Genomic DNA, 12091 nt, shown 5'->3' on the forward strand with positions numbered 1-12091 from the left:
TAAAGAAACAATTTTGCAAGAAAATTAAAGAAGTCTCACCAAATTTAAAGATTAACAAATTTGGTAGACATTGAACATTTAAGGATTTTCTTGGAAAACAATTGAGGCTACCTTAGAATTCTTTTTGTGGTCTTGAATTCTGCTTACTAAACTCAAATGTATAGAGGCTAGCATTGAACATATAGGGACATATTGAGCATGTGGAAGCTAACTTTAGATAAATTGAACACATTTTGGCTGCTATGAACCCATGTGAAAGTGTTTTAATGAGATAAATACATATTAGTATTTTTTTTCTCTCATATTGTTGGTATCATTATGTTCTTTTGCTATCATACAAAAATTTATCTTTGTTTTTTTGTTATCATTCTATTGGTACATTTGATCTTATTTTGTAGATCTAGCTACTATAAGATTTTTTTTTTCTATCAATTAGGTGTATATCTTATGCTTTTTTGCTCCTTTGCTATCAATATGTTTGCTCTTTTGTTCTTTTGGTTGCTTTAAAAAACTTTGGCGTAGCAAAAAAAATGTTAGTCTTGACATTTAATGAAAAATATTAAATAGATGTTGGCTACATTCTGTTGAAGAAAATTGATAAACACCTAGGAAAATTGTTGGATGACTTTGAAGCTTTAGGAATTTAGTCTTAAAGAGTTTATAAATATGCAAGGACATCAGCTTATTTTATCTATTAAGAAAAAGAACAAAAATAAGATAATTCATTAGTAGCTCCTATGAGAAGTTGGAAGTCTTGCCAGAAAATATTTGGATTCATCTTTTCAAGTGAGTAAAATTCTTTTCTTCACGTTAAACTTACATGGAGATTGCATTTTGCAATTAGTTATACCTGTAATGATTTGAAATTTCCTAAGTTGAAATAGATAATTTTTAGTAAAGATTATACATACTGTCTGGAAGCATATTTAGTTGAATGGAAGCATATATAGTTGAAAAGATTATAGAGTTTAGTTTCTAAATAAATAATCGAAATTGGATTCTAAGTTTTCCAAAAGAAGATATCCTATTTCTTCTAAAGGGTATGCATGCTGTCAAATAGTAGCATCAGACTTGAATTAAAAGAATTTCTAGAATACATTTACAAGGAATTTCGAGTTCATTCTTATATGGTTGAAAATCTTATTGAATCTAGTTTTTAATGCATTAAACAAAATAAAAATTCAAGTTTTCTATGTGGAGATAATGAATTTTTAGTAGACGTTTGTTTAGTTTGCCTAACAGTAGCACTAAGGGCTATTTCAAAATTTTACTGCAATTGCATATAATGAATTATGAGTTGATTTTGATATGTATCAAAAGCTAATTAAGTCTAGTTTCTAAATCATCAAAAGGATCATAATTTGGAGTTGTATACCTTGAAATGTAGCCATTTTAGTAAAAGGAGTGCAGGCTACCATAAAAAGTTTGTTAGACTAATATGCATTAATTTTGGAAATTCTTAGTACAAATGGTCTCTAAAAGAGAATTGGTGATTCTAATATATTCAGTGATATTGGATAAGTTTTAATTAAGGATTATTTAGATTATTAGGTCCTTGAGAAAATTTTGAATAGATTTTGGACTTATTAACTTAGCTTGTCAGGTAAGTAACATATTAAATCTCCAGTTATTTTTATAAGTGTACATGTATATATATTCTTGAGATAAGCAAAATATGATTCTTTTTTTTTTTTTTTTGTTTCAAGAGGGGCCAAAACCCTATTACAAGGAGGGAATGAGGGAGGCTTGGTTCGAAACCAAGCCTTGATGTCTTCCTAAAGGTTTCTGTGGCCATTAGGCCACAAAGCAAAAGACAATCTATTTTTATATGAAATTGGGCCTTTGTATGGATTATTTTTTATTTTTTAGTATTAGAATGATTTGAAAGGCATGAATTGATAATTTTATTACGCTTTAAATCTATTCTGAAGGGATACCTTGAGAATTGTTTAGAATTGAATATGATTTGAAAGCTGGTTTTATCTATTGTTGTCATAGTTTAGATGTTTGGAACTCCATATTGGATGACTAACATACCTTGAGAATTGTGTTGGAATTGAATATGATTTGAAAACTGGTTTTTTCTATTGCTATCATAGTCTAGATGTTTGGAACTCCTTATTAGATGACTAACTTGGATTTGTGTATTTTGCAATTGAGCTTTTGCTCTTTGCTTTGCTTGTTTTTTGCTAGCTTTCTATTATTTTGGCTTATTGTCAATAAATTTCTTTTGATTGAGCAAAAAAAGTAAGTCGTTGAAAACTGATAGAATGTTTGGATAATTTGTGATAAGTGGGGATGGTGCAGGAATGATGATGGCTACTGATACAACAAAGTATCTCTATTTCTTTTTTTTTTAGGTTTTACATATCTTTGATAGTATAATTTTTTTGGTTGGATTGTGATTAAATAAACTTTTACGTTATTCTAACATCTATTACAACTAAACTTACATGTTTGAAACTATTAACTTGATTTTTGTTGAAATTTTATTCATTCTAGATATTTTCCATGCTTTAGATGGAAGATTTGTCAGTGTAATAATCAAAGAATCAATGCATGACATGCTCAGGAATACAAGGCTGGCTTGTCTTTTTCTAGTATTAGGAAGTTTGAAGTTGTCCAAGTAGAATTTATAGAGGATTATATGAAATGATTAAGTTTTACTCTTGAGATGTTAGCTGGTTGAATAAAGCTTTGCTTAGGAAATATTGATTTTAACTATTGCTTAGGAAATATTAGGTGTAACCTAATTAGAGAAAGGTAGATGTATATCAAATGCTTTATGTTTGCTTTTGGAGATGATGTAACAAGCATGTAACACAATTTTTAAAATATTCACAATTTATGATGTTTATGGATTTATATATATATATATATATATAATTGAATTGAATGTTGAATTCTTTGTTTATATAGTTATACTAAGATTTATAAGAATATTTCTATAGTGTTTGTAATTGTAAAATTAGTTTAAAAGTAAAAAAGATTGATCATTTTGAGAGAAAGATCAATCCTCTAAGAATAGAGATCAATCTTTAGAAGGTTCGATCTCCAAAATATGAAAAAATTACTAAGTATTAGCAACAGAAATTCCATGACTAAAAGGTGTAAACCAAGTTGCTATGCTTATAGTGATGAGCTTTTTGTCGCTAAAACATTTTAGCAATAGATTGGTAAATTTATTTTATAAAAATATTTCAAAAAACAACATATAATGATAGAGATTCCGTCATTAATATTTTTAGCATTAGCGATGGAATCTTATTTTTAATTTCATCAATTTAGCTAAAATGGAAATTATTTTTAGTGATTGGATATGGCACTGGTGATGAAGTTAGTATTAGCGACAAATTTAATTTAATTTAACCGATTTAGTTAAAATGAAAATTTTTTTAGCAGTAGTATTTTGGTATTAGCAATAGAATTTTCCGTAGCTAATAGTTCGAAAATTAACGATGGAAAAAATTGTAGCCATGGAATACTTTCAACGATTAGTCACTTTTGGACGGAGTTTTAATGACAGAAATTTCATCGCTAAAACTCAGTTTGCCAGTAAAGAGACTTTTAGCAATTGAATTTAGTCTTTTTTTTCTTTACTGAATTTGGTTAAATGTTCACTAATTAAATCATTTTTCTTCCCCCTCAAAAGGCTTAATTTGGTAAATATAGAAAATAAAAACTTCTTACCTTCTATGGTAAAGTATTTGATTAAAAATGTTAAGTCCAATTTGTATTATTTTCTCCGATAAACATTTGATTAGATGTCTCTATAATTTTAAAATTTTGCATTCATCTTGAAGTGGGTAATAGTCTAACAATTTAAATTTCAGCTTTCAGTGAGAAGACGTCCAAACCTTAAAAACAAAGCTAGAATTTATACAATCAAAAGAAAGTTTATGTTACCAAACCTAACCGTTTTTAGATTGTAACAGAAAAAAGAATTACTACATTGAAGACAAAGGTAATTATTGGGTGAAATCCACAAAATCCCGCCCTCACATTATCCTCAAATGACACAACCACCCCCCCCCCCCCCCCGCCCCCTCCCCTCTAATTTTTAAATGCCTACTTTCCCCCTTTGACGATCATCCTCATTAGTCAACTTTAATATAACATTACTCTTAGCTTTTGAGAATGCCAATATATATTTTTTAAGTTACACTTATGATTAAGTATTACATTTAAATAACTAATAAATTATTACTTAATTAAATAACCAAACTCACGTTTAGTGGGATCTTAATCTAAAATCTTAAAATTTTGGGACTTATTCCTTATTATTAAGCCAAGATTTTATTGGCAAAAAAGTGTCAATTATATATATATATATATATATATATATATATTACAATATATATAGATACTTGATAAGATTTGTCACATGAATATCTATGTAGACAACTTCTTTATATGACATGTAAGATTTTTTTTTTTTAAAGTGTATAACTTCTAATTACAAATTGAATAATTTTGAATTTATTCAAATATAAAAATTTTTCAGATTATAATTGCAAACTTAATCAATTTAAAAATATGTTTTTTAAAAATTAAAAATCTAAATTATAGATTTTATTTAAATAATCTTAATTGTTTACCAAATAACCTTATTTAATAAATTATTTAAGTATGAAAATATTTTAATATGTTTAAAGACTAAAAAGATTAAATTTATCCAAACCTTTTAAAAACTCATTATATACAAAAATTATCATTTCAAAAATTTAACTAAAATATTAAAAGTTCAAATATCTTCTTCATATTGAATCTCATAATAATAGAACCTATATTACACCAACTCTAAATATCAATTTTATATTTAAAAAATATGCAAATTTTGATTTAATTTTTATCACTTATTATATTTCTTTTAAATTTAAAAAAAGAATTATCAATTTAAAAATTATTTATTCAATCCTAATTGCCATCCAAGAGTTATTCCATAAATAAAAAACTATAAATATAATGTGTTATATCAATTTTTTATTTTTTCAATTTGCAACTTTTTGGATTTCTATTGCTATTACAATTTATTAATTCGATTTTCATCTTTTTTTCAAGCTATATTCTATTATTATTGCAAGTTCATTCTTATGAAAAATAGTTTTTTTTTCATTTCATTTTTTTTCTCATATCTCTTAATATTTTTCATAGTGTGCATGGTAATTTGAACAATATTAAAAATGCGAAAGTATGCCAATATTTTTTTTATTATTTAATTTATAATTCAGTAATATATGTTTTTTTTTATTTTAAAAAGTACATGTAATTTGTTTTTATTTGATAAAAATTTGTATGTATATAAATATTATTGTAAATAAAGATACTGCAAAGCAAAAACATGTTACTTTCTTTTTACTTTTTTCAAAAAATTTATTTTTTTATGGCAAGTTAGTTAGATATATAAATTTTATATATAGTTATAAATTTTAAAGATTTAAATATAATTAAAAAGTATTAATTTATATATATGTATATATATTAAATAAATAAAACTATTTCATGTATCGTGCGGATCATAATTTAGTTTAAAAAAACAAATTCTTTCCTTGACTCTTAACGTGAAAAAGAAAATTATGAAACTTTTTCTTTTATTTTAACACAAAAAAATTGTTTAAAAATAAAATTCAAACCAACTGGTTAGTTAGAACCAAACATTGAAAAATCTATTTTTTTATTTTTTGCAAAAATTCTTGAAATTCGGATCTCAAAAAAAAAAAAAAAAAAAAACTTGAAAACCAGACGAAACCGGCAAGTGAAGCAATCAAATTAAATTAAATTCAAAATGAACCACAATTAAATATCAATAAATCTGCCATAAAAATACAAAATAATAGATGATTGCATAAATAAAAAACATACATGTCAATTTTAAAATTTTTTCTAATGTCAAGTCACATAAACATAATTTAGACAATCGCAACTACCAAAGTTCACTTTCTTGACCAAAATATTCATCTGATGGTAGTTTGATGTAGGATGCAAATCCATCAGAATTGTTAGTCATCAAGAAATCATAGCCAAAAGTTCAAATCCATCAATCAAGAGGAGGGACATAGACTAGTAATTTTTATTTTTTACATGAATCATCATTTATTGGAATTTATGTATCAAATGATAAAAAATTTACTATCAAAATAAAGATCATAAAAATAAAATAAAATTTTTTTGAAGAAAACCCATCCTAGAAAGAGAAAGCTATAATGAACATTAGTAAGGAAAAGAATGAGGAGAAAATGAAAATGAAAATTGAGTAGGGGTGTTCATAATTTGGTTTTAATTAAATTAATCGATTGAATCAATTTAATTCAGTTTATCGGTTGATCACCGAATTAATTTCGATCGGTTAACAAAAATGATTTTAAAAAAATTTTTATTTTTAATTAATTCGATTCGAAAATCGAGTTAATTGAATTAATCAAAATTTTAATTGAAATATAATAAAATCTAAATATAAAACTAAAAATATAAAAAATTGTTCATTTCATTTCAAGTTATTAGAGGTTTTTAACTTAATACTTTGGTGTTTAAATATATTTGTTGGATGATTTTATTTAATTTGTTTCATATATGAGAAAATGAGAATTTAAAATATAAGTTAATGGATTTAATTATTCAGTTAATTAAAAAAAATTAATCAAACCAATCGAATTAATTTCAGTTGGTTAATTTTCGAAATTAAAAAATTTGACTTGGATAATAAATATAAAATAATATAATTTGATTAATTCAATTTTAAGTAATTTGATTTGAAATTAATTGAACTGATTGAATAAACATTTTCTAAAATTACAGGGATGAATAATGTATACAAAGGAAGCAGGATAAAACTTTTGATGGGCAAAATGAGTTAAAAGAGAAAAGTTCTCCTTACGATAATGGATGAAGATCGAAGAGAGAGAGAATCAATGAAATTTAAGATGAGTGAAGAAGGAAAGAAAAAACAAATAAAGTTATTTATTTTTTAAAAAACAATAATTTTAGGTATTTTTGTAAAAAGATGAGGCAATTCAAGTTCAAAAACAAAGAATTTAGTTTACCTTAAATTAAATAGCTACGAGCCATGCAAAAGACAAACGTTGTCTAACAAAGAGAGTTGGTCAAGGGGAAAAGTATCTATACTTTACTATACCTTTTCAGTTATTTGACTATTATTTGATATATGTCCAAAGCATAATAATATTTTCACTCTAATAATCGATTAAAATTATTATAATACCTTACAATTATAAATACAAAAATACTTCTCATATTATAATTAATTAAAATTATTATAATACCTCTCATAATATAATTGATCAATTATAATTAAAAATAATCTCTTAAAAATTATTACATTGCCCTTTCAATTATTTGATAATTATTTGACACGAGTCCAAAAGTATTATAAAGTCCTTCTTATTATAATTATAAAAATATCCTTTTTATTATATTTGATCAAAATTATTATAATAACCTACTTATCATAATTGCAGAATGACATGTGACATTTTGTTCGAAACTTACTATAATACCTCTGTTAAATTACATATTAAATTTATCATAATATAAAATTAATTATAAATTAAATTATTAAATACCATTGCCATTGCTTCATGAAAATTACATACAACTTAAGTATATATTAAATTAATATAATAAAATAAATCTATATAATATATTAAAAGTAATCTTATAAGAAAATTATTATAATACATCTCTAATTAATTGATTAGGAGCTGACACTTGTCCAAATCTATTACAAAGCTTCTCCTTTCATAATTAGCCAAAATTATTATAATATTTCCTTATCATAATTACGAAAATAACTCTCTTAACATAATCTATCAAAATTACTATAAATATCCATTCTACCATAATTATGAAAATGTCCACCTATCATGATTGACCAAAATTATTCTAATATACTTATTAAATTACATATTAAATTTTAACAAATAAAATTAACTACAAATAAAATTACTCCAACTTTCACTCAAACAAATAAAATTATCAATTTGATATTTCAATTTTAATTCTGTCATTCACTTTATTTGAAATTTTTTGAAATTTTTGAAATTTCTTTGAAGTTTTCTTTTAACAATGCTATAACAATTGATGATATAACGTTAATTAAACTTTTTTACATGTATCAACATCATAGTAGATGTTTATGTTATATCAGTAAATTGACTAACGATATTAGTTCGAGATACCAAAATAGATGATAAAATAAAAGTTAAAATATTAAACTGATAATTTATTTGTTTAGATACCAAATTGATAAAAAAAAAAAAAAGTGACGTATAGAGGTAACTTTTATATTTAACCCAAAAAAATTATTGATAAACACAAAAATCAAAGAAACAACAGCGAAAGAAAATAACAAGATTGGTCAGAAAATTAAAATGGAGACCGATCCTTTCGTTTCAATTTTAGTAAATGGTACTAATTTATATGTTCCTTGACCCATTACTCAATTTTACGAGTCTGAAAATGATAACGGTGACCGATCCTATATTACCAATTAGAAGTTGCATCAATTAATAATTTCATCTTTTTTTTTTATGAGTAATTTTTTATAAGGTTTTTGTGAGTAAATTATATCACTTACCAACTAAAAACTTTTAAACACACATAAATTATCACCAATAATTTGAAAGCAGAAGAAAGCGACTTTGAAGTGATTGTATGTAAAAGTATATCGAATTAAGGTTCAATTGAAGTATGTTTAAGATCCTTTATAATAAAATGATATTAAATTTTAATTTTATTTTTTTGTCTGTAGTTACCTTTTAACCTTGAAGTCTTGTAAGAAGCAACGTACCTTGATTTAATTTTGAAGACCGGTCAATTTAAGCAAAATTCCTAACATAAAAAGCTGGTAAAATTGTTCACGGTGATTCTGTCAAACATCACTAAGCCAAGTATTGGCCAGCATCCAAGGTCAAGGCCAAAGGATCATAGCTCAAAATGGTCACCCCCCCTATATTTCTTTGATCTATGTATATTGTTCTCGACACATTTATCGCTTCATCCTGCCCTTCAATTGACACTGAACATTCATAACTGCCCTCTAATGTCACTAGAAAAGCGCAATCATATCAATAGATTTTTGTTTAATACAATGGCAATCAAACTCACATGAAAACCAGAAGCAGAACTCATTTAGTAATTTAATCTACGCATAACCAGTCATCCCAACAGTTGAGCTTGCATGATTCGCCTTGTGAGCTGGGGTTGCGGTGGTTGCCTTGGCAAAATACATGTAGTAGTATATGTTGAGAATCATCGTTGCAACCACGAACACTGCTCCTGCTATAAAGACACCTTTCCTCAATGTTTCACAGGAGAAATTCTGGGCATAAATCATTCCACGATATTTGGTGTGATAAGCATTTCTTGTTGCACCCGCGATCAGACATGCTTCTGAAACCAAGAAAGTTAACCTGAAAATGCAAGTGCTTGAAAGAATTAGAGGGGAAAAAGGATTCCCAAAAGTGTTCTATGTAGCACCAACGATCGGAACTTTTAAAACAAGCAGGATATGCAGAAGGCAAACAGATGATGTGGTAAAAAACCACAAAGCCGCAAAAATAGACAACAAGCAAACAAGCAAGAAAGATGATCATCGAGATTCAAACATAAACCAAATTGGTCAAATGGTAGAGAACGAAATAGTATGACACATCATCACTCAGATTTCATTAAAATATGAGGGCAAGGAGTATAAAAATAGGAAGGCAACCATTCAGAGATGAGGAGCTCCTGTTCAATTTTAATGAAGGATGGATGAACATTATGTGTTATGCCAACTTGAAATTCTCACCATGATGAAACAAAATAGATGATAGACCAAGCTCGGTCACTGCCCGGTGCTAATGGTCTCCCGAAACACATGCACTTCGTAACACCCATCAACAGTGATTCACCGGAAAGAAGAAACAAGAAAGCACCTACTCCATAGCCAGTGGCAACATCTGAGTTGTAGACACAATATGTGCCATTTGATATATCATCTTTAACTATTGTGCCCTGCAATGCGGCAAAGCAAAGGTTAAAAGGTCATAAATTAAATAAATGCACATGGCCTAGGCATAGCCTACTTGTTGGCCATAACATATCTCCAAAATGGAGGTTGCAACTTGCACGTTCATATCAAGCCTCCACCCCTTTAAGAATAAAATAACTAAATAAATAGATCAGCGCATGCCATGCAGAATACCAGCAGCCTGAATTTCCTATCATTTCAAATTGAGTAATTAACATCATCAATAGCCTCTAAACCATAGTGGATATTTAATGTGATAGTTGAACTTTAAAAATCTCTAATGTGGTACCAGAACTATGAATCTTATTAACTAAAAGGATACTCCCCCTTAATGTGATTAGCTCCAAATAATGACATGTGACTGATAAACAATCCTACAAGTACCACTTAAAATGTTCAAAATCTACTTTAGTTCATTGCCAACTTGGACTCAAAGGCGTATGAGTTTAACTAGAATTACTCTCCAGTGACTCAATGTTCAAATCTTGTATAATGTACTGGTCAGATCAAATGGCATGTACATGTATTTAACATTTATGCCCTGATTCTAGACCCCACTTAGTCGTTCCAGCTCAAAAATTCACATACTCAAGTTATTGCTGAAACACAAGATGAAAGATTATATGTGAAGGACACTGTGAAGGAAAAACTTGTATTAATCCACTTAAACCAATGGAGTAAATCAGTAATAACAAGTGTCGGTCGGATGGGAGGGAAAAATAGAAAAAGAAATATTAAATCTTCTAAATACAGGTATGTGAAGCAAATTTGGTAAGCTCTGCAACCTTTCACTTGGCAAGCAAATGACGTGCACGTTGATTGGCACCTTTCACTTGAGAGTTTCAGTTCATCAACATCATCATGCAGGTGATCAAGAGCTTTGTTATTTGAAAAATATTAAATGTGTCAAACACCCCGATCTGTAATTTCAATCTTCCTCACCCGTTTTCAAATTTTTTATGTTAAGACTTAGATCAGGCAAAATGTTCACATTCATTTTCAGGGTCATGACAGGAATGAACAAAAATATCGTCTCTTGAAGGAACAAATAACGTTTTAATTTTTAAGAGTATGCTTATGACCTTCAATTAATGACCATAAATGTAGCTCTTCAATTAAAAAAATTGAAAACAGAATTTAAAGTTAAAGATACCATATTAAGCATTTAAATACAGATAAACGGCCAACATTAACCAATAAAAAAAAATAGTTCAACAAACCCAAATCATAAAACAAACCATCCTAACAAAAACCCATCAAAATTCACTTTGAAAACCCACAGATCTCTACATATCACACCTCAGAAATGCCTAATTTCCTTATGAACTCAAACATCAGACCCCAAAAACGCAAGCACTAAAACCGAAGATGAAGTGTAGAGAAGATTAGAAGTGATATGTGATCTATATTGAATCAAAGCTGAAAAGAGAGAAGATGATGAAGAATGGCCTTACAATACTTCTTCGTCTCTCAGCAGCAACGGCGAACCCGAATGCCACCAAGCTAAGGACTACGACCAGTAGGTGCACCAGGGTGGAACCCTTTCCTTCTCCCATCTCAGTTTTGAGTCCAGACAGAGTGAGAAAAAAATTGAAGAGTGAGCAAGAGAGCGTTGTTTACCTGCAGCCAGCTGGGCTGGAATCAGAGAAAGGAGAAGTACTGCAAGCAAAGCCAAGTAAAGTGAGAACTCCCCCACTTACTTTGTAGGCAGTGGAGTGGAAAGCAGCGAAAGGGCGTTTTTCAGAAGTGTCAACTTTAGACCCACGGCCATTTTCTGCGTCGCTTCAGCACGCGCTGGCCAGCACCTATGTTCAGTATTTCCCACTAGTTTTGTTCTTTAAATCTCAATTTTAAATAATTATGATTTACGAAAACTCAAGTACACCCTTTAACTTGCTAAAAAATTAAACCCCTTTGTTTTGTAAAATCGGTTTTTAGAAAATATTTTTTTAAAACTATTTAAGTTTTAAAAAAAATAAATATTTTTATTATTTGAATGAATTTTTTGAAAAATATTTTTTAAAATTTGATTGTTTTCTGAAATTTTTAGATAATATTGAC

The 12091-nt window shown here is 27.6% G+C and overlaps 1 protein-coding gene across 1 annotated transcript; it reads right to left on the reverse strand.

The window, feature by feature from the left end:
• Positions 1 to 8943: 8943 nt before the first annotated feature.
• Positions 8944 to 11757, reverse strand: LOC149519257 (uncharacterized). The gene is made up of 3 exons (XM_089759801.1): positions 11485 to 11757; positions 9809 to 10014; positions 8944 to 9428 (listed from the first exon to the last, which is right to left on the reverse strand). The coding sequence occupies exons 1-3, from the start codon at positions 11584 to 11586 to the stop codon at positions 9161 to 9163; spliced, it is 576 nt and encodes a 191-aa protein (XP_089615927.1). The 5' UTR covers positions 11587 to 11757; the 3' UTR covers positions 8944 to 9160.
• Between the last annotated feature and the right edge of the window lie 334 nt (positions 11758 to 12091).

Source organism: Durio zibethinus, chromosome 4 (genome assembly GCF_047325235.1).
Source record: "Durio zibethinus cultivar Kanyao isolate XHJ-2024 chromosome 4, ASM4732523v1, whole genome shotgun sequence".
NCBI classification, from domain to species: domain Eukaryota; kingdom Viridiplantae; phylum Streptophyta; class Magnoliopsida; order Malvales; family Malvaceae; genus Durio; species Durio zibethinus.